Source organism: Pezoporus wallicus, unplaced genomic scaffold (assembly GCF_028554395.1).
Source record: "Pezoporus wallicus isolate ANWC-B61680 ecotype Strahan unplaced genomic scaffold, APGP_CSIRO_Pwel_v1 contig_11646, whole genome shotgun sequence".
Taxonomy (NCBI): domain Eukaryota; kingdom Metazoa; phylum Chordata; class Aves; order Psittaciformes; family Psittacidae; genus Pezoporus; species Pezoporus wallicus.
Window position 1 is genome coordinate 606,319 of NW_026642060.1, and position 26,114 is coordinate 632,432.

The window sequence follows — 26,114 nt, forward strand, 5'->3', positions numbered from 1 at the left end:
AGGGATCAAGTGCCTCCTTCCATGCTGAGCCATGCCAGCACTGCTGCCCGGGCTGGAATGACTTCCCGTGGGACCATTTGGCTGGTACCAGCTGTGCCACTTCTCCCTACTCCACAAGGCCTTGTGCCCACTTAGCACAGTCGTGATGCAGGACTGGGCTTGGGATACCGGAGGGCAGCGCGGGCAAACCAGGGGATGCGGGAGGTGCGCTGTGTACAGCACCAGCTCTCTCTGTGTGTGTACGGCTCCCAGCAAGCAGGATGGGAGCCTGGGCTTTCGCTTCTAAACTGATGCTGTGTGCTCTGACGCTGGGACTGCCCAGGTCTCACGGGAGCTGCACTGGCAGAGGGAGTGGCAGGGAGAGCTCTAAGGAATTTGGCTGGGAAGGCAGGGCCCCCAGCAGCTCGGTAAAACACGGCAGGCTCCTTTCTGCCCCTGAGACATCAGCTTAACAATTAGGACTGGCTTCTATTAATATGCAAATTTCTGCTGCCATGGCAATACTCTTACAAATGCAGATTGCAGTGGGAAGCATTGTTGGAGAGACCTGTGCTGGGCCCTGAGCTTTGTCTGAGCAGATGCTCCTAATTGAGCTCCCCTGGAGCTTGTGGTCCTGGGCATCCAGGACAGCCCTGCCAGAGGCCACAGTGACACCGGCAGCAGCTTCACGGCAGTGCCCCTCTCCCTGCGCAGAGTTCGGGCCTGTTTGCGCAGGTGCTGATGCTGATTCTAACGGTATCCTCAACTTAAGGAGGACACGGAGCTGTTGGAGCAAGTCCAGAGGAGGCCATGGGGATGATCTGGGGCTGGAGCACCTCCTGTATGGAAACAGGCCGAGAACATTGGGGCTGCTCAGCCTGGAGAAGAGAAGCTGCGTGGAGACCTCAGATCAACCTTTCAGTGTCTGAAGGGGGCTACAAGGATGCTGGAGAGGGACTCTTCATCAGGAACTGGAGTGACTGGGCGTGGGGTGATGGGTTCAAACTGAAACAGGAGAAGTTCAGATTAGATAAAAGGAAGAAGCTCTTTCCTGTGAGGGTGCTGAGGTGCTGGCACAGGATGCCCAGAGAAGCGGTAAATGCTCCATCCCTGGCAGTGTTGAAGGCCAGGTTGGAGAGAGCCTTGGGTGCCACGGTCCAGTGTGAGATGTCCCTGCCTATGGCAGGGGGTTGGAACTGGATGAGCTTTCCAACCCTAACCGTTCTATGATTCCATGTGCCAGCAGCAACAGGCAGGGCAATCTAGCCTTGCTGCTCCGTGAGAACCTCCTTTCACCTGCCACCGGCATCTGATTCCAGTTTCCACAGCAGCAGCAGCCGTGCCCTGAGCTGCTCTGGGAAGCAGGGATGTGTGCGGCTCCCTCGGCCGGGAATAACACACCTTCCCCGTGCAGCCATCGCCTGCAGCAGGAGCTGGCTGTTGCCCAGCCTCGCAGCGGGCTGCCCGGGGAGGCTGGGGCTGGCTCAGGACCACAGGCGCTGCAAGCATCTGTGCTGGCTTGCCCTGCTCCCGGGCACCGCTGAGCCCCAGATCCCGACCCGAGGGAAGGTGAGGATGGAATCTCCTGAGCCTGCTTGGGATGGAGCCTCCGGGCAGGCTGGGTTTGCCAGCAGCTCCCAGCCCTGCGATGGGAAGCATTGTGCCGGTGCCTGGCCCACACCAGCCCGGCTGAGGTGGGCAACCATCCCTGGGGAGCGTGGCTATCGTGCACACACGTCCCTTCCCCACCCGGGGCCGGGACCACGAGGTGGCAGTGCGGGAACAGCAGGAAAGGGACCCGGGCTCCCACCGCTCCCGGAGACCCCAGGAGCAGTCGAATGGAACCGCACCAAAGCACGGAACCAGAACAGTTTGGGTTCGAAGGGACTTTCAAGCTCACCTTAGCCCAAACCCCTGCCGTGAGCAGGGCCACCTTCCGCTAGAGCAGGTTGTCCAGAACCACATCCAGCCTGGCTTGGAATGTCTCCAGGGATGGTGCATCCACCACCTCTCTGGGCACCCTGTGTCAGTGCTTTACCACCCTCATTGTAAAGGATTTTCTTCTCCCATCTTTCACTTTAAAGCCATCACCCCTCATCCTGTCACAACAGGCCCCGCTAAAAACTCTCCCCATCTTTCTTAGGGCCCCTTTTAAGAACTGAAAGGGTGCAATAAGGTCTCCCCGGAGCCACTGAAGCCGGCTCATGTCCAGTCTCCAGTCTTCCCTCCACCAGAACCCCCGCATCCTTGCTCCCAGGGGTACTCTCAATCCCTTCACCCCTCAGCCTGTGTTGCTGCCGGGGGTGCCCCAACCCGGGTGAAGAACCCTGCGATCCTGAACTCGGGATGTACCCACTGGGTGCCTGCAGCGCTGCCCCGCAGAGCTCTGCCCATCCTTGGGGGCTTGGCATGGAGCTGTGGCCAGCTCAGTGCGCTGCCACCTCCGGGTGGAGGGGGCCCAAGGCAGCCGGGGGGGTACGCACAAACCCTCAGCTCGCGGGGGCACAGGAGGCGCTCACTGTGAGCACCACGCACCCCACAGAACCCCCCTTCACCACGCACCCCAGGAACCCCTTCACCACGCACCCCGCGGGACATCCTTCACCACGCACCCCGCAGGAACCCCTTCACCACGCACCCCACGGGAACCCCTTCACCACGCACCCCACAGAACCCCCCTTCACCACGCACCCCACGGGAACCCCTTCACCACGCACCCCGCGGGACCCCCTTCACCACGCACCCCACGGGAACCCCTTCACCACGCACCCCACGAGAACCCCTTCACCACGCACCCCACGAGAACCCCTTCACCACGCACCCCGCGGGAACCCCTTCACCACGCACCCCGCGGGAACCCCTTCACCACGCACCCCACAGGAACCCCTTCACCACGCACCCCACGGGAACCCCTTCACCACGCACCCCGCGGGACCCCCTTCACCACGCACCCCACAGGAACCCCTCTCCGGGGGACAACCCCAAGCCCACCGCCTGCGGCCATCGAGGCAGGACCCCGTTGGGCTCGGGAAGGGGGACGGCTCCCTCCCGGCCCCGCCCGTGGCCGCCTGCGCGCTGAGGTGGCGCTGCGGGGCGGGGCGTGGCGGCTGGGCCGGGCCGGGCCGGGCCGGGCGGCGCGGGGCCTGGCCGGGCCGCGCTGGGCCGGGGGATGCGGGAAGCGGGGCCGGGCGTGCGGGCCGCCCGCGGGGCGCTGCCACGGACGCTGCTGTGGGTGCTGCTGCTGCTGCTGCTGTGGGTGCGGGCGGCCGCCGCTGCCGAGCCCTGCGGAGCGCCCTGCTCCTGCCGCCGCGGCCTGCTGGACTGCAGCCGGCACCGCCTGCCCGGCGGGCCGGGCCCGCGGAGGATCCCGCCGCTGCCCGCCGGCACCACGGGCCTGTGAGTGAGCACGGCGGGCGGCGGCGGGACCGCGGGGCCTAACGGGCGGCAGGGCGTGCGCAGGCCGCGGCCTAACGGGAGGTGGCCGGGGGGGGCCGGGGGGGGTGTGCGGGGCCGAGCGCGGTGGGGCTCGGGCGGGTGCTCGGTGTCCGTGGGTTGTGGAGCCCGGGGGCGCTGTGGCGGTGGGGGGGCACGGGGCGGGAGAGCCGGGCTCGCAGGACAGTGGCACTTCCCGGCTCAGAAGGGCGCTGGGAGCCGCAGGAGCGGCCGCCCGAAGGAAGGCTCCGTACGGGAGCAGGTTGTGTGCATGTCTGATCCTGCTGTGTGACCCGAGCGTGTGAGAAGAGGACTGAGCGTTGGTTTAGGTCAGGCTCTAGGACACAGCCCCTTAGGATTGTGCTTGGGAATCGTCCTTCCAGAGCCCGGCTTCAGCTGTGTTCTGTGACAGTTCCTGCTGCTTCTGGTGTCTTCTGCATCCCTCTGCTCCTTTGCAGCTCAGCGACTCCCACCTTTTCCCTCGGGAAAACCGCTGTGGACTCCCCTTGATTATCTGCTGCCATTGTTTTTCCTAAGAAAACCTCAGAACTCTGCTCCCAAGAGTTTCATTAGCCAGTGTGCTCAGCAGCGTGCATATGGGGCTGAACGCAGTACGCCTTCATCCTTTTTTGGCCTTTACTGTCATAAGTCACCATTGCGTTTGTCACCTTTGTCTACAGCATAGTTGGGATGGGGAGAAGAAGCCCTGAAGGACGGGGGATATGTAAGCCTGCTTTTGTGCGCAGAGGCCTCTTGGAGTGATCATGTTTCTTGGTTGGTAGAAATAATGCTATTCCAGGCCAAGGGAATAAAGTCTGTTTAGCATATAATACAAATATACAAACTGCTGTGCAGTTAACTCCAGGAATTCCTTTAACAGGACTTGAGAGTCCAATTGGTATTAGAAACATGTCTAAGGAAGTTTGGCACCTCCTCGCCCCTGGGTGCTAGTGTAGTTCTCTTCTTTCCCTGCATGGTAAGCAAATGGAAATGCTTAAGAGAAAATGTGTGTTTCAGCTTAGAAATACAACTGGTCTGTGAGACCTTTTGTGTTTAGAAAGGTACAAGGATATCTTAACATTAGCGCTTGTCAGGGAGGGTGTCAGTGCCTGGAAAAGTGAGTTGGCAGCGCAGCAGGAGGCTAATAAGCAAAATGATATCCATGCTGTTTGGAGAGCAAGTCTTCAAGTTTCAACAAATACTTGTATCTTTCTCCAAGCTGATAGAGGGTGTGTTTAAACCGACCTGGCACAAAATGCAGTGGGAAGAAGTGGTGCTGGCACTGTGCTGCGTTAGGAAATCTGACGTAACCTGTGTGAGTGTATCGTAGAATCAGAACCAGAGAATGGTTTGCGCTGGAAGGAACTTAAAGCTCCTCCAGCTCCAACCCCTGCCACAGGCAGGGACCCCTTCCACTAGAGCAGCTTGCTCCAAGCCCCTGTGTCCAGCCTGGCCTTGAACACTGCCAGGGATGGGGCAGCCACAGCTTCTCTGGGCACCCTGTGCCAGCGCCTCAGCACCCTCACAGGGAAGAGCTTCTGCCTAAGAGCTCATCTCAGTCTCCTCTCTGGCAGGTTAAAGCCATTCCCCTTGGCCTGTCCCTACAGGCCCTTGTCCAAAGCCCCTCTCTGGGGCTTGACAGCATGTTCTTTTGTGGCTTTGGGGATTTTGCCATGCAAAGCATGTGTGGGGTTGACATTGTTTCTTCACTAGGACACTCTAGCAGTTCTCTGTCTAAAGGAGCTGTAATGCACACAGACTGTTTAAAACTAATCAAAGCTTATTTTTTCTTGCATAAAGAAGTCCATTGTGTGCTTTTCCCCCTTAGTTCTGTGATACTGTTTCACCTGACTTTAAGGACTAACAATTCTTGGTCTTCCTACCTCTTCCAAACTACTTGCAGGTGATGCTTCCAGTGTGTGTGTGTTGGGGTTTTGTTTTGTTTTCTTTTAATGAGGCCAGGAGAGCACTTTTAGAACTTTTCCATGACAGAACTGTTCAGGCAACTGTAACTTCATTTTTCCTGCTGAATTACATGGTTTGTGGATAACCTGGCAGGTGATGAAAAGGGTAGGGAAGTCAAGGAGTGACTATTTTCTGTATGTCTGCATCTTTACATTCTTTAGCAGGAAGAATGCAAGCCCTGTTTGTAAAACAGTCATCTGTAGGGAGAAAAGGAAGCACAATGCTGGTGGTAGCTGCCTTCCAGTCCTATACTAGTGCCTGAAAGTGTGTTTAGATAAGCTGGTACTGAGGGAGATGATGAATAAAAGCATTTTCAGCTCAAATGGCAACACCTTTACCAGTACAGGGCCATGGGGAGGAGGCAGATGTGCTCAGTTGGGCTGAATTAAGATCATTCTCCAGGGCTCAGGATGCAGTAATCAGTTTGATGTGTGGGTTCTGTTTTATTTACTTAAGAGATGAATACCACTTCAGTTTGGAATGAATGTTTAGCTGATTTTATATACAATCCCAGATGAATCTCTAATATACAAGTTTTGCATGTTTGCTCTGTATCTTGTATAACGTGGGCCTCACAGTAAAAATTCAAGTGCTTCTCAAGTGACAGATTCTTTGTTTTGGTTTTTTTCAGAGCAAGGGGATTATATCTGGTTCTGCATGATAGCAGAAGGCTTAGCTGTGTGATTGAATGATCTATAAACGCAGAAAATCAGTGTATTTCAATTTGCATTTAGTGATCAGTCTATTTCAGAAAGGAAAGCATCAGCAGCAGTAACTAGATGAAATAGTGTCAGAATGCTTTCAAGTATGAGCTATACCAAATTGCTTGAAAGAGGACTTGCCTTTAATGATAACTTCGTGGTAATCCAAATCTGAGTAATAATAGAAAAATATTTTCCTGGGCTTTCTAAATGAAAATCTTAATTTCTAACGTAGTAGTAAGGCAGTGGGCGTCTGGGGCAAGGAATCAGGGAGTTGGTCTACATGGTTGTTGTAGTATCAGAATCCAGACTGGTCTGTGTTGGAAGGGACCTTAAAGCTCCAGTTCCAGCCCCTACCACAGGCAGGGACACCTTCCACTAGAGCAGCTTGCTCCAAGCCCTGTCCAACCTGGCCTTGAACACTGCCAGGGATGGGGCAGCCACAGCTTCTCTGGGCACCCTGTGCCAGCGCCTCAGCGCCCCTGTGATAATGTAATTCCAATATCATTCAAGAAACAATTCAGGAGTCATAAACAAGTCAACAGGTACTTAAAAGATCACTCAAGATTGCGGCTGCTTCTGCATTTGGTTAAAGAGCCAAATGTCCACAGTGAGCATAAACCACCCTCTGAAAATACTTCAGCTATGGAGATACACCTGAAGGAGCTCTGACTTTTCTTAAGAAGGAGGATTCAAATAGAAATGTTTCCTGCACCAGCCTGGCTGTATTTTAGGTCCCTTCCAACTGAAATACTCTATTCTATGATACTCTTCCTGAAAGCCTTGAAAAGTCAAGTTGCTGTTTTCTTTGCATATTAATCTGACTCCCAAGATCTGTGCCGGTGCCTGCTCACCGTGCCTGACACACAGGTTGGTCTGGCTCGGCACCCATGGCACGGTTTTGCTCATCAGTGCAGTATCTGGACACCTTGAGGAGTGTGTTGTTATCTTCTGTGCCCATCGTCTCGGCCTTCCACCGTGGGTTATGCTGAAGTCCTTTGGAAGTGGCGTGGTTTAATACTCGGGGTCTGGTTAAATGCATGTTTGAAAGATCCAAGCCAGAGGCTGCCTCTGGATTTTGGGAATCATCTCCCTGCGTGCCTGATGGCTCCTTTGGCATCCCTGGAGCCACAGGGGTGCAGCAGCACTGGGCAGGGGGATCCAGGCAGCCCAGGAGGGTGGCTGCAGTGCTGTAGGAGCAGTTCATACTCAGTTGGTTTTGTGTTACTGTTCATTACTGCGCATAGGGAGGGATCAGGCCTGATATCCCGGTGTTCAGGGATACACTATGCAGAGCAGTGTTGGCCTCTTCTCCACCTTCTCAATTCCTTTTTAATTATAGAATTGAATAATTGCTTGCAGACCTGTTTGCTGCTCTATCTGTATAATTTGCATCTTGATGTAATTAAATGAATACATTAACAGTGTGGACTTGCCATGACACCCAGGATTTTAATAATTCATTGCTAGAGTGATATCTTTATCTCTGAGCCTGGTGTTAACAACTCATCTCTCAAGTCCTTGCTCTCTCCCAGTAGATTCTGGTCTTACAGAACAAAGGTGCATCCATAGTGCCAGGGTAAATAAACCCAGGTCCTGCTCAGGTTGTCTTCTGCTTAGCACCAAGTCTTCCCTGTGTGGAGGAGGGTTCTTGTGGCAGCATTAGCACCCACCAGTAAGCATCTTCACTGGTAGCCAGCGAGGGTTAAATCCTCCTTCAGCAGGGGCACACCAGTACAGTTTCTTCTCTTCTAGACAAGGGTTTGGGGCATTTTTGTGTGTGCACAGGCTTGACCCTCAGTGTACTTCAAGCCAAGCACAGGCCCGAAGCTATTGCAAGAGTGGACAAGCACATGGGGTGCTGCAGTTGTCCAAACCTGATTGTCAATGGGAACATTTTTAACTGTGATCAGTTGCATTATAATATTCTTTTTAACTGAAACATGGCAGTTTTGTTCTTAAAGGATAATTTTGTTTCCTGTGTCAGCATAGCTGCAGCCTGCCTGATAGCCTTAAAACTAGCTGTAATAAGTAAGTACTGTGTTACTTGAAAGAGAATCATGTGATAGATGAAAGGGAATCAGTGATACAGGACCTTATCAGAGGAACTTATCAGGAGATGAACAGCTTTTGCTGAAAAGAGCTTGTTGGAGCTTTGTGCTTGATGTTGGAGTTGGAAATGGGGTGAGAGGCATGATGCCTTGCTGACAGGCAGGCACAGCTAGCTGACAGAGGCAGACTTCTTGATTTAAGAGGCAGTGTCCAGTTATAAATGCACCTCTCAACAGGTTTCTGACTGTGGGGAGGATCTCAGTCATGTTTCACAAGCTTGGTGGCAGGAGTGCCAGGAGTTCCATCTCTATGTGCACTTGTACTAGAAAGGTGTCAAAAAGCTGATGCAGTCACAGTTCAGATGTGAGGTGTCACTGAGAGACAGGAGACACATGATGCGTCTCTCCTCACTGGTACAGCTAGAACCAGGTTGCCATCACAAACCTGGGGTTTTTGATCATGTTTTGAGTCATGTCACAAAATAGATTGTGCCCAGAGAGTGAGTTAGCTTACAGAGGTGAACCGTTCCCCCCCGTACCATTTTATGCACTAAGTCCAAGGACTGCTTTAAAGGAAAGAGAATAGCATCAACATCCAGTTTTGGCATTAAACCAGATCTGATGACTCTCTTGCCCATTGAAACAATCCAACTCCTGCATTTGTTTCCTATAAGCAAAAGCAACTGGCACTAAAGCATGCTTCTATAAGCTTCCCAGCCTCATTTTTCTCTCCCCTCCAGCTTGTTTGGTAATTGTGTGTATGTTTTCCCTTTAAAATAAGCCTGCCTTGACTAGTCAGTGTCTTTGAAAAGCTGGGCAGGCTGAGAAAATGGGGATCATACTGCAGAAACCAGTTCAATAACAGGCATTTTGTAAGAAATTGTTTCCATGTCCCTGGAAAGCTTTTCTTTTTTTGTGATTAATGTATAAAGTATTGTCTATAAAGCTCTGATTTAAAGGAAAAATGCTCTGGTCAGGTATGGGTTTTCTTGCAAGTTCTTTTTAAACAAGAAGTTCTTTGGTTCAAACAGAGAAACAGAACTGTCTAAACTCCTACTGTGAGTGCCTACTGGAACAAGCTAGGAGGAATCTCTCCTTCCTCTGGTAAAGGAGGAGCTGTGTGTATCATAAATATGGTTTAAACCTTAGAAGCTGCATAAAGCATATGTTTGATGGGTTTTATTCCAGGAGCAGGAATAACTTTTCTCTCTGTTCTCTAGGGATTTAAGTCATAATCATTTATTGTCATCCAACTGGAGCATTGATTTATCTGTTCATACACTACAAGAAGTGTAAGTTGGTTTTTATGAGGATAAACTCTGAGATAGCCTACCTAGTTCTAATTAGCACATTTGATTGCATGTCTTGATGTCTGGTCTGACTTGTAGAAGTGTTCAGTGCCAGTTAATTAAAAATGGATGCTCTATGTTGGCAGCACATTTTATGTATAAAACTGATGCTGTGTGAGCAGAAAACTTCTTTGTAAAAGATTAGAAGACCATTGTTCAGAAAAGAAATGAGACGTGTTTGTTTTGACTGTAGCTAAGCTAACGAGAAGTAACAGTATCCATGCAAATGGTTTAAAAAGCATGCTTTTTGATTAAATTGCTCAGATTGTTATTTAAGCTTTTAGGGAATCCTTTTTAGTCAACTACTAAGTATGCTTAACAAAATGGTTAAATGCATTCTGTGATACGAACTTCTGCTGGGTACAGAAGGGATTTACTTTGAAGCACCAGTGATAATTTTTCCTCTTTTTTCTTTGTTAAAGGAAAATGAATTACAACGAGCTGAGTGAAATTCCATATTTTGGGGAAACAACTTCTAATATAACTCTTCTCTCATTGTAAGTGACTGCTTTTCTGCCTTGCTCTTAACAAATGGGAGAATTGTATTAGAGTTCTGCTATCAAGTTGTATGAAAACACAGCTTCTTTTGTCTTGCAATACTACTCATCTAAAGTGCTTTAGGGAATATGTAAGTGCTCTTTAAATAAATACAAATCAGTTAGACAATCAAGTCACCCTAAATTACCAATAAAATGCAGTCAACCAAGACAGGCAGCTTTGACGAGGAGGGATTCAGTCTAGGAATGACAGTTCCCACAAGGAACAGTCCAACTGCAGGCCCCAGAATTTGAATCTATTCATTTGTCAAGGTGGTAAATAGCTCTTGGATTTTCAGTATCCCTTGAGGAATTGACACTTTGAAGTGTGTGGTACGTGTCCTGTTTAAGTGGCTTTCTAGTAACGTTGGTACACAAATCCTAAGCTGTTTCAGCTGTTCAGCTTGAAGGATGAGAGGCTTTGATAATCGTATTTGTTACATGTGTTTTTCAGGGTACACAATACCATTCCAGAAATAAATGCTGAGCAACTCCAAGTTTACCTTTCACTGGAAAATCTAGATCTCAGTTCTAATCTGATCTCAGAAATTAAAGCTTCTTCTTTTCCACGGATGCAACTGAAGTACCTGTAAGTAAGAGTGAGCCGTTACGTTTTGGATTCCTGGCTCTACAACAGTAATGTTGAAGACCTCATCTACTCTAGATTACTGTCTTAAAGCAAGCAACCTTGTATGGTTTTGAACTGGTAGCAGTGCTTAATGTAGCTGCAGATGTGCTTGAAAACACTTTTTATACCAGTCTGTATTGCAGTTTCTCAAATAGTGTGGAAACCAGTAACTGCTGTTGTCAAAATCCAGGTATTTCAGCCAGCAGGAATGGTTTCTGCCCAGTTTGAGTAGATCACTTTTGACGTTATCTTAACTATGTCTAACCAAAGTATGAGCATGCAGTGAAAATTAGCTCCTAGCACTGATTCCTTGGGGAAAAGTGATTTAGTTTGATATACCAGAATTCAGATTTGTGATGTGACTTCATGCTATTAGAACTTGAGTTGTAGTAGCAAGTGGTCACTCTGAAGTGCTTGTGCAGTTGTGTTCATAAAATTCTCCATGTTCTGAAAGGCCTCTTTCCCTCTTCCTCTCCTAGGAATCTGAGTAACAACAGAATAACTACTCTAGAAGCAGGCTGTCTTGATAACTTATCTAGCTCACTAATGGTGGTAAAGCTGAACAGGAACAGGATTAGTGTGATTCCACCAAAGATCTTCAAACTGCCTCATGTGCAGTTTCTGTAAGTAGCAGTCTTGAAAGCTTAAAACTGCAGTGTTTACAGCTGTGTTGTTCATCTCAGTGTGCATTCTTGACTTTCACAAAGTGGTGCTTATCAAAATATGCCTTAATATTTGAATGCCATCTCTATTAAAGGGAACTGAAAAGGAACCGGATTAAAATAGTGGAAAGTTTGACATTCCAAGGACTGGAATCATTAAAATCCTTGAAAATGCAGCGCAATGGGATTAGCAGACTAATGGATGGAGCATTCTTTGGCCTGGGTAATATAGAAGAATTGTGAGTATGCCTAGTCATGGAATTTCTTTTAGGGGTTCTAGCTGTGGAGGGTTGTGTCCTGTATAGCTTCCATTACATCAAGGTTGTACCAAGAGAGTGATGAGTATCCCAGGAAATGAGTTTAAAGATCTGTATTTTCCCATTATTTTGATATCATGTCTGGTTACTTCAAGATGGAAAGATGTTGGCTCTCTCCCCAGTTCTTCCCACTTGCTGATCAAGAATACTTTTAACTCTGTAGGTTTCTTTTGCTCTCCCCATAACATGGGTTCTTTGCTGTGTGACTGTTGGACAGAGGTAGCACAAGGGCATGCCATGCAGTGTTAGCAGAAGACTCTCAAAATAGAAGTAATCTTTGAGAACAGAGATTACAGTTGTGCTTCTGCCACTGGATCACTGCAGCTGTTGTGGTTACTCAGTTCCTCATACACTTTAGTTCACTCTTTTGGTTTCAGTTAATGTAATCATGCATTTCAGGTGGCCTAAGGCTTAATGTTAGTAAATCCACAAGGTGATATTTTGTAAATATATGTTTCATTGATTATCTATTTGGCAAATGTTTTCCCTTCTGATTCTGTAGAGAACTGGAACACAATAACTTGACAGAAGTAAACAAGGGCTGGCTGTATGGCCTGCGGACGTTGCAACAACTCTATGTTAGCCAGAATGCCATTAACAGGATCAGTCCAGATGCATGGGAGTTCTGCCAAAGGCTTTCCGAGCTGTAAGTCCTGGGATGCTTTTCACTGAGGGTTTTGCAATGTTGCAGTAACAGATTGGATGGCACGTATGTAGCAAGAATGAATTACCAAAGAAAGTACTGGATTTCCTTGTTAGGCCCATGGTGATGCTCTGTGTTTTACTTATATTTGTAAGTGTCCTGTGAGAGAAATTAATCAAACGCTGTAGTTACTCAAATTTGATAGTGTCTTCATAATTAATCCCCCCTACTTGCCTTTAAATGCTTTTAGAGACTTGTCATACAACCAACTAACTCGCCTCAGGGAGTCTGCCTTCATGGGACTTGGCCTATTGGAGAAGCTAAACCTGGGTGACAATCGCATCAGTCACATTGCTGATGGTGTCTTTCGAGGTCTGGCAAATCTTCGAACCTTGTAAGTACAGAAAGCTTCTAGGGGAAGTCTCAGTTTAATCTGTGAAGCTTTTGGAAATGAAGACAATGAATATCGCCCTGTGCAAGGCTGAGCTCAGTGTTTTGGTGTTGGTGTGTGCTGTCCTGCCTGTGTGGTGGGGCTGATGATCTTTTGGTCTGCAAGATAACAGAATTCTGGCCCACCTAAAACAAACCAACCAGTTAATTTTAGTGGTGGTAAGAAACAGAGGCTTGATAACCTTGACTGCCCAGGTGCATGTCATACTGGTTCTAAAAAGGTGTGGATAGTCAGCTTGCATAAATGCTGGTTGTGGAGCAGATGGTCAACCCAGACCTCTCTTTATTCCAGAGGGTTTTGTAAGGGTTGGAACCTCAGAAGCAACGTGGTGAACCCTTCTGCTTGCAGAAGGTAAGGTTTAGCCCACCCTGCTTGTGTGCTGAAGTCATAGGCGTAGCATTTAGGAGGAGTGTGGGGTTACCTTTTGTTGGCAGAGGCACAGCTCTGCACTTGCCAGGACCTTTTGTAGCAGCTGCAGCTGTTTTAGTATTTCTGACAAGACTCAATCCTGCCTCTTAATAAGAAAAAAAAGTAGTGTCCCAAGTAGATCTGAGCAGTTGGAATCACCCTAAACAATGATAGCAGAGAAAGGAGTGAAAGTTTATAACCCCTCTGTCAGTTCATTAAATAAATGCTTAAATAAGCAAACTCACCAGAGAGATTTATGTAAGCAGTCAGATTCTGTTAACCTGAATGCAACCTTTTAATGAAATAATTAAAACTAATTTCTTAGATTTAGAGGAGCATGAAAAAGAACAAGAGCAGATTAATTAGTAGGTTTTCCTGGGCTCCTCAGGCTCAGCAGCCGAGAGGTTGGCCATTTGCTTCAGGGTTGGAATGTGCAGGAGCAGGGCAGTGGTGATTAACAAGGCTCCAAGCATTCGTGCCCAGCCAAGCATGAGGAGCCAACTCCCCAGCTCACACAATGAGGGACTTTTCTTTTTGGGCTGCTCACTCATTTTGCTAAGTGGTCTGAGTAGTGGAGTGTAAAAGTACTTCAAACAACTGGAGATGCCTTGCTGCTGTCGGATTAGTTCCATTGTTGTTTGTACGCTGGTTGTTTCAGTGCTAAGGCTGATGTAAATATTTCCCTCTGTGCTCAGCTCCTGCCTCTTTTCTGCAATGTGGCTTTAATTAGCAAGAATAAACTGTAAAACTTGTGTATTAACCACAAGGTACTACAAGCAAAGGTAGGATTGAAGGTTTATCTACAAGTAATATTGACGTTTCGAAGTTTTACGTCTTATTGTGGTACTTACTTCATACTGGTGTGAGTGACTTGGCATTGATAGAGGAAAATCCTTCATGGGAGCAAGTATCAAGGCCATATTCGTTAAGACCTTTGGATGCACGAGTCATTCTCTTTTTGTCCTAAACATTAAAATTTATCTCTATTAATTGTGGAAATGACTACTGTGTGGTGTTAAGAACAAGACTCCCATATTCCAAAGTAAGGAAAATAAGAAAACAGTGTGTTACCACTGACAGTGTCCTGGAGGTTGATCCCAGTCTCTTCCAAGATGCTGTTCTACATTATAGTCTCACCCAGGAGAAAGTAAATACATTTTTCCACCATTGGCACAAGGAATGAGGTGTTTGTGAGTACACAATTGCCTGTATATGTAGCTCTCTGTCAGTTGACTTGTTTGGAAACTTGTTTTGGTATCAGAACAGGGTAACTCTGGCTTTGAGAGAAACTCTTGATTCAATCCATCCCATTCAGGCTAAAACTGCAACTTAATTTATTTCTTCTTCTCTCTAAAAAGCATTTAATCCACTCCAAACCATATTGCTGTATTGGTTTTGCTGTTTAGGTCGCTCTTCTATGTGAGGGGCCAAAGTGCTGTGCAGAGGTCAAACAGAAATGCTATTAGCTGGTAACAAGATTTGTGAACACAATATCAACTCCATTTGAAAATCAACTACTTTGTGCCTAGCAGCCTTTACCCTGTAACCTGTGTGTAATCTCTTAATATGCTAATGCTGCTATAAGCCTGTTACTCGGGAAGATTAACGCTGCTGGTGTATTAGTAAATTCACTTACATGAACCAACTTGCTTCAGGAGCCTCTCCCAGCTCCTGGTAAATAGCCCATCACATGAGCAGTGGTAGTCAGACTGGGTCTTTCCTTCAACACCACATCAAGAAGTTGTGCTGCAGAATTTGTTTGTGGTTCTGTCTGCGGCGCTGATCTTAAGCAGTTCTGTTTTCCCTTGCATCTCTGAAATGAGATATTCATCTCCTGACAAGCTTAGTTTTAGAAAGCTAATCTTTATAAAAGATCTGAGACCTTCCAAGTGACACTGTGCCAGAACACCAGAGCTGGCTTGTACAACAGGAAATTCTTTTCCCTAGCTGGCCACTAGCAGTGGTCATAATGATATTACAAGGCTTCTTTATGAGAAAGCTTTTCTCCTGCAGGGACTTGAGGAACAACGAGATCTCCTGGGCCATAGAAGATGCAAATGAAGCATTTGTGGGACTCAGCAGGCTGGATAAACTGTATGTATTAAACACCTGGGATGGCAGCACTTCCCAGGCATGCAGAGTAGAGGGAGAGTTTGTAAATCAGTGACAGGAGGCAAAAACCTTCTCTAGTTGGCAGCTGTATTCAATATGTTTCCACTTCTGTGCTCCAGCTCCCTGATACAGGCTTGAGTTGCGTGTTCAGGAGCATCTGTACCACTGGGTCACCTTGCAGCACCAATTTGAACAAATTAAGCATAAGTACTTGATTGCATTTCTGACTGAATAGCCTGGTCCTGCTGTGTGGTGATTGTCACCTTTTGTGCTGCTGTAGTTTGGGGAAAAGTTACTGTTTATGAAAAAACCCCAAGCAAACCAAAACACAGCACAAAGTATTTTTTACCAAATATGAAACACTATCGAATTAACAGCTTTTCAGTGTTTAAACTGTGCATTTTTCACCCAGTGCCATGAGCTCTGTAGGAAGCTCCATCCTGCAGAGCTACAGGCATTGTTTATAACAAATAGCTTGGCATGAGGGTGCAGTCTCAGGGACTAATGTGATTGTGACAGATTGGCATTAGGAAGTTATTGCTCACTCCCAAGTTCTGCTTAGCACTGTTTCATTCTCCTGACTTAAATTATCTTCTGACACATCTCTAACCCAAATCTCTAAGTTAAGAATGGAAAAGAAACCCTGTTCTTGAGAAAACTAGTTGAGCTTTAAGCTCAAAAACTAGTATTTGATCTTTTAGCTCGGCTATAATTAGAACAAAACGTAGTTAACTATGATAGGGAGCTTTTTTTGGTCTTACTTGTGAGCTCATTGACATTGAAACTCGTTTCTGGGGCTTGGGGGCTTTGTCTTTCAGAATCTTGCAAGGAAACCAGATTAAGTCAATTACCAAAAAAGCATTCTCTGGTCTTGAAGGACTTGAACATCTGTAAGTACTTTACTTTGCAGAACTGCTAATTTGCCAACTTCAGTCTTGTGTTACCTGTCAAATATTCAAGAATCTAACTGAAGGTAGCATATGAAACCACACTTACCCATTTTTGTTCTCTTTGCTTAACTTCTAGAGATTTAAGCAACAATGCAGTAATGTCCATCCAGGAAAATGCATTTGCACAGGCTCACCTGAAAGAGCTGTAAGTTTATAACCATTACTTTACAGATTCTTTACATGTCCTACCTTGTAGATAAAGCTAAAATCCTTCAGCCCTTGTAGAAGTGTGTCTGCTTTCATCAGGAAATATTGCAAGCAGTGCTGGTAAATGATAATGTATGACTCAGAACTGGTAGCGGTATCCTTAGATTTAAGGGTTGATAAAATGTGCACCTCCATCACCTTGATTGCAGTTGGAAAACACTTCCTTCTTGCAGTGCTGAACCATGAAGTTTTTCATACCTCATGGGTTTGCAGCAAGCTCAGCACATGCTATGATGGAGACAGTGACTAAAGGAAATAAGTCATTGTCTTTCCTTTTGGGGAAATTTGGCTTTAAAAGTCACAACTAGACAAGAATTTTTACTTACTTAGCAGATATTTAAAGCTGCCAGAGCCTCTTGTGATCTTCACACATTTACAGTATAATGTGAGGTGACCTTCACACCCAAGACTAATCCTGCTGCAACTCAGTCATCTCTATGAGATAAAGTCTCTGAATATGGTGTAATCTGTTTTAAATCTGTTACTCCATTAGTTAATCTTGCCCAGATGGACTTAGTCTACAAGGTCTGCCAGATTGAGGAGACACCTAAAACAGAAGACTTCCATTGCTTTCTCTAATGTGTCTTGAAAGTGAGGAACTGTTGTTGTGCATGGGCAAAGAGCAGGATGGAGTCCTGGCTTGACTGTGTGCCTCTGGTTACTGCTGGGTTCATCTCGTGGCAGATCGCTTCTTGAAGTGGTGGACTTTCCCCAGTCAGTCATACTGGTACATAACATTTAGAAAGCTTTGAAAGCAGGTGATGGGGGAAAAAGTGACCCAACACTGTTTCCAGCTTAAAGGTCTTCTTTGGAATAGAGGAAACAGTCTGCAGTAGATAACAGTATGAAACAAATCACTTTCATTCTTAAGTATTTATTAGCTGGCATGACCATGAGTATTGAGGCTTACACTCATTTCATAATGGCAAGTGTGTTGAGTTTGAGACACTGCTGCTCTGAAGTGTTATGTTCCTTTTAACTGCTTTTAAGAGGGATGGGACAATTGCAAAGACAGGCTTAGTTTGTCTTTTAGAAGTTGAAAATCCAAGGTTGTTTTCTTCAGGATGAAAAAGAAGTGTAAGTTTTTAGTGCTGACACAGAGGGAAGGATTTTCTGGATTGTTGATAGCATGTATAGCTAACGTTTTGTAATAAATACCCATAAGCATAAAAGGATACTATGAATCTTGACATTTCTGAACATATGTGCTTTAAGTTGTTTTGCTGCATGTAGGAAATACATAAACTTTAATCCCACTTTTGTTTTGCCTTGTCTCTGCAGAGTTTTGAACACTAGCAGCTTGCTTTGTGATTGCCAGTTGAAATGGCTGCCCCAGTGGCTCACTGACAGCCATTTACAGCAGGCTGTAAATGTTAGCTGTGCTCATCCAGAATGGTTAGCAGGACAAAGCCTTCTCAGTGTGGACCCTGATGACTTTGTCTGTGGTTTGTATTTTTAATGACTTTTGATATAAAAACATGGTTAAACACAGATCTTTCCGAAATCAGGCTGTGGCATTGCTGGAGGTGTTTGGTCTTGGCCATGATGCACACTTGGGCCTCTGTACATCACTGGGTCTGCTTTGGAGTTTGGGGTGTAATTTCTGTTTCTTTTTGATTAGTTGTGTTTGAGCACTGAAGCTAACCTGAGGGAGTAATTCTGTGAGAGGGCTGTGGTTTTCATGCAGGTTACTGTTAAAAACTGATAATGCTTCCATTCCCCCTGCTTATGAATGACTTTAGCTTGGGAAGGGCTATTTGACACTTCCTTAGTAGTTCTTGTCCATACCAGCAGGACCAGTCATTAATGCTCTGGCCCATCTTCTCCTGCCCTATAGCTGTGATGTTTATCTGGTCTCTGCCACCACAGTTTCAGACAAAAGCCTGTTTATTTTTGTAATGAACTGTGGGATGGAACACTGAGAGTCTCTTTGCCAGAGTCATGTGTGAAGTGTGTGGCAAGCCTGGAAATAGTCTGGTGTTCTTTTCTGGGTGAGCAGTCTGCTGGGTGTAACTTCTGTGTACACAGTTCTTTTGGTGGCAAAGGCCACAATAATCATCATGTAGCTGCAAGCACCCACTTCTCCATTCTGATACCACCACTGTGGAGCCTTGACACTGGGTGCTGCATGTGCATATGCAAATGGCTTTGCTGCCATAATGGCTATTGAAATAACTCCCATCGAGTGGGATGAGAATGAACTGCCAGCTTGCTCTGCTTTGTATTTGTAGAACTGAAAGGCTCTTCAGGATATTTAAATTACCTGAGAACAAGTCTCAGTCCTTCATAAAATAGCCTGGCTTTTCAGCTGAGCACAGCTTTTGTGTGTGATCTAAATATAGCAAGCCCCAGACAGTTGTACAAAATGCAGGGTGCTGCTCAAGACCATGCTTCTCTGCTGATTGTTTTCAACTCTTATTCTGGTAACTACCTGTGGTTCTAATCCTCTCTCACAGCTTGATTTCCAGCTGGAAACAGCTGAGTGTGTGCACCTCAAGCAGGACGTCTGTTTCCAAAGCTTGCCCTATGCTTACATTGTCTTTACAGTGAGTTTTCTTGCAATATGAATTGCAAGTTGAGGAGGAAGTAGCTAATCTCAGTGCTTTTCTTTCCAGATAACTTCCCTAAGCCGCAGATAAGAGTGCATCCTGAGACCAGAGTTGCTCTGCGAGGCATGAATGTGACTCTGACTTGCACTGCTGTGAGCAGCAGTGATTCACCCATGTCCACAGCTTGGCGGAAGGACAGCGAGGTGTTGTATGATGCAGAGGTGGAGAATTTTGCCAGGTACCAGCAGCAGGGTGGTGAGGTGGTCGAATACACCACTGTCCTGCACCTTTTCAATGTGAATTTCACTGATGAAGGGAAGTATCAGTGCATCGTCACCAATCACTTCGGCTCCAATTATTCCAACAAAGCCAAGCTGACTGTCAATGGTAAGCAATAACGGTAACAAAGGAGAAACACTAGATGATCTTTTGAGGTCCCTGGGATTCTGTGAAACCTGAAGCTTTATTTAAATAGCTTCAAGTCTATTTTTCACTAGAGCTGGCCCAAAATAGTCTTGCAAGGCTGTCTCACTGATATTTAGATGTGTTAAATATCATTTTATGAAGCAGGAAAGAAGGGATTTTTTTTTTTATATGGGTGAAGAAACTTGTGTTCACTTTCAAAAGGAGCAGATATATCCCATGTTTTCATTACAGCACAATTAGTTGTTCATCTGGTTAAATGGAGGTGGAAGTCTCTTAAACTAAAAGCTCCCTCTGCTGTCTCTTCAGAGCTAAGCACCTTTTCCCGTGTGTTAAGCTAGGAAGGATTCAAGGAAAATTGAATGGTGGGACCAGAAGCAGACTCTGAAAGATCAATTCTGAAGTCCTTTATTTGTAGCCATCATGATTCTTTTTATTTTGGCTTGAGGGAAAGGAAGTAAGACAACATTCACATCAGTCAGTAGACCACTAATCCCCATTGTATCTGGGAGCAGAGCTGATTTTGGTCATCCAGAACAGATAATGCAGACTTGGACTGATGAGATAGAAGTTCACCTTCCCTTTTACAAGGGAAGAAAAAACGTGACAAAGGGCTTGTGAAGGCTAAACCTTTTCTCTGTCTTTCCCCCATGAGAAATGTCCTTCAGATCACCTTAAATGAGCACTCTAGGTCCTGTATTTAAATCTGAGGAAAGGCTGTTAGAAATCATTGGAAATTCGTGCAGTTCTCCGGAGAATCTGCCCCTCTCAGGGAAAACTAGAGGCTGCTTCAGATTTGTTTTCAGCAGTTCTCTATGCTGTGGAGCTTTTGCTGCTTTTTCCCTGGTACTGAAACCACTGAACCTAATCTCTTTTGCTTCAGAGCTACCTTCTTTCCTGAAAACCCCCATGGATCTCACTATCCGCACCGGGGCCATGGCCCGGCTGGAGTGTGCTGCAGAGGGTCACCCTACTCCACAGATCTCCTGGCAGAAAGATGGTGGCACAGACTTCCCTGCTGCAAGAGAGAGAAGGATGCACGTCATGCCTGAGGATGATGTGTTCTTTATTGCAAACGTGAAAATAGAAGACATGGGAATCTATAGCTGTATGGCACAAAACATTGCAGGGGGTTTGTCAGCAAATGCCACGCTGACTGTGTTAGGTAAGTGGAGTGCTCATCTGTGCTTGCATGTGGAGCTCTTCCCCTCTGCCGTGGTGTGGTGTACTGTAGCTGCAAGCTGAAGTCCTAAAGAACGAAGTTGAAACATGAAGAGCAGCACTAGGCATGGGTTTTGAACAGTGAAGCTTTAGCAGCTAAGCTACAGTGCTGACTGGTGAAGTTAGTGTGATCTTTGCAGAAGAGAGCTGGGGGACATACCACAGTCCAGCAGTGTAGACTGGATAATTTGTGTTGCCTCCCAACAAATTCCATTGCAAGTAACATGAACTGTGTTGAGTGGTAATGGAAGGATGGTTCCTCTAGAGCGCAGAATTTATGAAGACACTGACTTACCATTATGGTCGTACACAGATTTAGAATTGAATACATAAAGCAGACTGTGGCTGACATGTAATTTGGGGGATATTTGCTGTACCCCATTGGCTGCAGTGATCCGTACAAGAGCTGAACTCATAGCACTTCCTGAATCCTGTCTTTGCCTGCCAAGTTTAGGTTCAGGTTGTAAGAGCAGGTTTCTGGATACCATGGAGTACACACAGTGAACTTCCCTTACAATTTATTGCCTTTTTTCCTCCACCATCACAGAAACTCCTTCCTTTGTGAGGCCCTTGGAAGACAGAACCGTGACCCGAGGTGAAACTGCTGTCTTGCAGTGCATAGCTGGTGGCAGCCCTGCCCCACGCCTCAACTGGACAAAGGACGACGGCCCTTTGACAGTCACAGAAAGGCATTTTTTTGCTGCGGCAAATCAACTCCTTATCATCGTGGATGCTGGCTTAGAAGATGCTGGGAAGTACACGTGCATTATGTCCAACACACTGGGCACTGAGCGTGGCCATATTTACCTCAATGTCCTGGCTTCCCCAAACTGTGATTCTTCCCAGAGCGGCATCGTCCATGAGGACGATGGCTGGACAACAGTGGGCATTGTGATTATCGTTGTGGTGTGCTGTGTCGTGGGAACCTCCCTGGTGTGGGTTATCGTGATCTACCACATGAGAAGGAGGAGTGAAGATTACAGCATCACTAACACAGGTAAAGTGCAGAAGCCTCTTAAAACCAGCCCTATTTTTAATACAAAACACTTAAGAGGGGTGAAATGTCTGGGATCATTACAGGTGGATAAGATTGAAGGAATTAGGGTTTTCTTCTAAAATCTTCAGGGATTTGCTCAAATTCCTTCCTTTTAGAGTTGTTTGGGGTTTTTTTTAGTATTAAGTGTTAATTTTGTTTCTTGTACACTAGATTTGTTCTACATGGAGGGAAAGCAGTAAAGTTTTGGAACTAAATATTTGAATAAGCTTAAAATTGTTTTCAGGACCTGGGATAATGTGTGTAAAGTTTCATTCTGACCCTCTTTGTTTTGAACTGATGATACAGATGTTTAACGGAGGCAGAGGAAAGATAACTCCTGAGTTGAACTTCTGGGTGACGGTTCTCTTTACGTGCTTAACAGTGGTGGTACTCCTTTGAAATCTTCACTTAGCTGTTAATGTCATCAGTGTTAATTCTGCCTTGCAGAGGAGATGAACCTACCGGCAGACATTCCCAGCTATCTGTCTTCCCAAGGAACTCTGTCAGAGCCTCAGGAAGGCTACAGTAACTCAGAGGCAGGAAGCCATCAGCAGCTTATGCCTCCAGCTGGTAGCTACGTGCATAAAGGCACAGATGGTAAGCAGAGCCCTTGTATGTATTACTTGTGTTCCAGCAGGATGCCAGTGCACGGTCTTGTCCTCACAGCTGGCTGCAGTATTGCACAACGCTCTGTAGTACTGCATTATTAACATGAAAGGTGACTTTTCCTAGAGGAGAGCTCGGGTTGATCTGAAACTTTCCATCCTGAGTTTGAGGTGTCTCATTTTCTTCTAGTGTTTGTTAAGATTCTGCTATCAAGGCACTTCTGCATTCCATGTGTGCTGTTTAATCTTTGGTCCAGCAACACCTGGGCTCACTTCTGCTACGAGTGCCTTTGCATGTAGGTGTCATGACTGCTGTCCTTCAGGTGCCAGAGTAATACAGTTCCCTGCAGAGATTCTTTGCCTCATGGTTTGTGATCTGTAGAGCAAGGTGGGGATGCCATTAGGGAATTCCTAGGTTAAATGTCAAGGTACATTTTTATGCTGTTTCTTTCTCTGGGCATCTCAAGAGTCCAGGCAATAGAGGTGGAAATAGTTTTGTTTGGAAGATGACTTGCTGTACCATTTGTCCTTGGCATAAAATTACTGCCTCTGCCTGACATAGTCTGCATAACTAAAGGGTCTGCAGTTTAGCTGAACGACCTCAGGGTATTTATGTCATTGAGTAAACAGTGATGCTATCTTCTACCACCCAAATGCTGAGGATCTGTTCAATCCTTATATAAGCTGGCTTTTAAAAGTGATCCTTCAGATCTAGACTCTACACTAGAGTCTTATCAGGAAGGAGCTGAGAATCATCTCGTCTTGGTGACCACTTTGTCTTCTGGGCATGCAGGATGCCAGTCTGGTATAAGAGCATAAGCTGATGTGGATAGGTATCCTGGTTTGATTCCAGGGCTGTTTCAGCCTGGTTCCTAAGCTGGTCAGACCTGCATTGGACAGGGGAGCAAACATGAGATTACTCACGCTCATGCCCATGGTTTTCCACTGGTCAGCCTTAGAAGGGCAGTGTTATGGAGACTTTGGGTGGTGGGGAACCTAGAGCATTTCTTCTGTGACTTCTTCAGTTAACAGTCAAGCTAAGTACTCTGTTACCACGTTAACTGTATAAAAACCCTTCAGGCATGATCATCCGAAGACATGAAAAGAGTCTGGGAATTGAGTATCCTTATCCTCTCTGAGAGTATTTTGGTTTCTCATTGCCTTTATCAGGTGGTGCAGCACCACTGGTGATCTGCTCAGACTGTTACGACAACGCAAACATCTACTCCAGGACACGAGAGTACTGTCCCTATGCCTACATCGCAGAAGAAGACCCCCTGGATCAAGCTCTCCCTAACCTCATGGTGCAGATGTCTAAGGAAACGTATACAGCACGCCCCCAGCATGAAACCGGTACTTTGGATAATCTCTTAGCAGACAGAGACATGTCTGTCTTCCTTACCAACCATGACAAAATGAGTGAAAAGAAAATCTCCTCCCAGCAGATCAGTGGTGAGTGTCCTCTTTTTCCTTTTGTTGCTTTGTATTCCCTGATAACTCTAGTCTTCTTTGTGCTACCCTTCCCTGTTGACACACAGCTAATTCTTTTAGTGACTGTAGTTTGTGAGTAACTCACGTCTTTATGTTCTCAGAACTGGCCCTCAGTTGGCATCCAGTACCCAACAGTTGAAGAGGGTGATGTGAAAAAGATGGTATTTCTTAATCTGCAGTTCGTCTCTAAAAGCTTGTGGAATGTGATCTTTTACACGTGCTTCAAGGGCATCTGTTAGCCAAGAGCTTTGCTAAGAAATTCCAGCAGGCCTTCTGTTTGAGCTGGCCTGCTTTTCAGAGAGCTCCAAAAGATGCTTTTATTTTTTGGTACACTGATTGATGCTGACTTTCTTCCAGGTAGCCTTTTCAAAGTTCACACTGAAACGACACTCTGTGCGCTGTTTTCTGCTTGCTGTAACAGCTTGCTGAAAAGGGAGAGCATCCAATAGAACACAGACTCATAGAATCACAGAATGGGTAGGGTTGGAAAAGAGAAAATAACCTCAGACTGATACTGGAGCTGCGTGACTCTGGGAATCTGTGTTCAAATTTGGCTGTGTTTAGCATGAACTAACTCCTCTTCATCTTCTGATTTCTTCCTTTCTCTTCCCCAGAACCCTTCCAGCTCCCTCTATGGGGAGTGAACAAAGACGTGGCTCTCCCTCACTCCCACTTCCTGCATCAGCAGCCAGGCCGGGAGACCCCACGGCCTCCCCACAGCGAGGGTGCTGCTGCCAGCAGCCGGGAGCAGGCGGCTCCATCCGGAGCCTGTCCCCGCGGCCGGGAGCGGAGCTTTGATTTTAAGAGGACACGCAGCATTCATGACTATAGTGAAACCACGTAAGACACTCGAATGGAGTCTTGAAAGCAAATCTGTACCGACTGACTTGTTGTATTTACTACCTCAGGACTAACCCCAAGGCCAAAGATGCTTGTGTACGTGTGTCTGCAGTCACGGGCTGGCTAAACAGACTGTCTAGGAGGAGGTGGCACGCGCCCTTTTCCCCTGGATTTCTGTGGATTGGAAGATGGGAATGTGTAACAGAACACATGGATGATGAGTGCTATCTACAATAGCATTAAAACGAGGATTTTCTGATGCTGGAAGCAGCCTTTGTGTTGGTGCATGCTTTGAAAAATCCCTCAAGGATGCATAGCTATTTCCCACTGCATTGTCTGCTTGAAAACCAATGTTCAGGGCCTCCTCATGGAATTCTCCAGTAACTGTAAGCATAAAATTCTTGGCCAGCTTTATGTTCCTTAGGCTGTTAGCAGGCCCCTGTCACCAGTCTGACTTCGGGTCTTGTTTGCTCCTCTGAATAATGGACTCTAGTTGTAAATAAATTTGCATTTATAAATATTTTGTATACACTAAGCATATAAATGTGTTGGCTGTAATGTAAATAGATTTTTTTATTATGCCAAAGTCTGTATCATACTGTTACTCTGGACACCTGTATATCAAGCCATACGGGGGTTGTTGGTGGGACTGGAAGCTTGTTTCTGAGGGGATAGAGCTGTCTTTGGTTTGGAAAGCAGTGAATTTACTATAGATAGATGGTGAAACGGTGATATTGATGAATTGCATTGTTCTGTACAGCTCTGCATGCATTGAGCCTGGCTGAGCTGACTGCAAGCTGCTCCATCTCGAGACAGAGCAGAATTCCAAGTTTGATCCGTTTAAGTGTTGAGAAAGTCCTTAAATCTCTGTATTGGGCACCTGTCTTGTCCAGTAGAGTGACAAGCCCAACAGACCCTGCATTAAGAAGCAGTGTTATTCTGGTACTCCTGGCTGTAGTATCCAGCTTCTGAGAAGTTCTTGTCAAAAGCAAACAAAAGGGGCAGTGCACTACGTGTCTCCTCCTGGTTCCCTGGTAAAATGGGAAGTCTGAGTGGTTTGTTTCAGGAGTTTATCTAAGCTTTTATCTGAAAACCAGCCTGTGTATTGTGTGTGTTGCAGATGTCTCCATGTCTTTTTCCTAGCTGGCAGTTAAGGGAACTTTTTAAAGGAATGTTGTGATGGAAAGCATCAGATGAATGGGGCAAGCAGTTGCTAAGTATTTAGTGAACTATGCTATGGATTTTCTGTTTCCTCTGCATAAAGACTTCCTGGAAAAAAAATGCCCCTTTGTGTAGGAGGTGTTACTCATCAGGAATGGGTTTTCAGCAGGTACCTTGTGCTCAGTGCTAATGCTGCTACATTAGGTCCTTGTGCTCAGTGCTAATGCTTCAACATTAGGTCCTTGTGCTCAGTGCTAATGCTGCTACATTAGGTCGTGTACTCACTCCTGAAGAGCAAGGAGCTTTCTCCCTGGTCATTGTTGCATTTTTCCAAGCTGTAGGATAGGAACTGAAATGGAAACAGCCATGTGGTGTATTTTATATACTTACAAAGACT

General features: G+C 46.3%; 1 protein-coding gene across 3 annotated transcripts; it reads left to right on the top strand.

Annotated features, from left to right (window-relative positions):
• Positions 1–3,222: 3,222 nt before the first annotated feature.
• On the top strand, positions 3,223–26,114 carry LRIG2 (leucine rich repeats and immunoglobulin like domains 2). 3 transcript variants are annotated; one of them, XM_057426870.1, is made up of 20 exons: positions 3,223–3,375; positions 9,349–9,420; positions 9,900–9,974; positions 10,468–10,602; positions 11,121–11,264; positions 11,399–11,542; positions 12,123–12,266; positions 12,514–12,657; positions 15,136–15,216; positions 16,053–16,124; positions 16,261–16,329; positions 17,673–17,836; positions 19,007–19,327; positions 20,247–20,528; positions 21,132–21,581; positions 22,068–22,217; positions 23,396–23,677; positions 24,331–24,942; positions 25,317–25,921; positions 25,990–26,114. In XM_057426870.1, exons 3-18 carry the CDS (start codon positions 9,904–9,906, stop codon positions 24,558–24,560), a joined length of 2,883 nt encoding a protein of 960 aa, XP_057282853.1. In that variant the 5' UTR covers positions 3,223–3,375; positions 9,349–9,420; positions 9,900–9,903; the 3' UTR covers positions 24,561–24,942; positions 25,317–25,921; positions 25,990–26,114. The 3 variants fall into 3 exon arrangements, with proteins under 3 accessions (XP_057282853.1, XP_057282852.1, XP_057282854.1); XM_057426869.1 differs by having other exon boundaries at positions 24,331–25,921; XM_057426871.1 differs by lacking the exon at positions 9,349–9,420 and having other exon boundaries at positions 3,276–3,375; positions 24,331–25,921.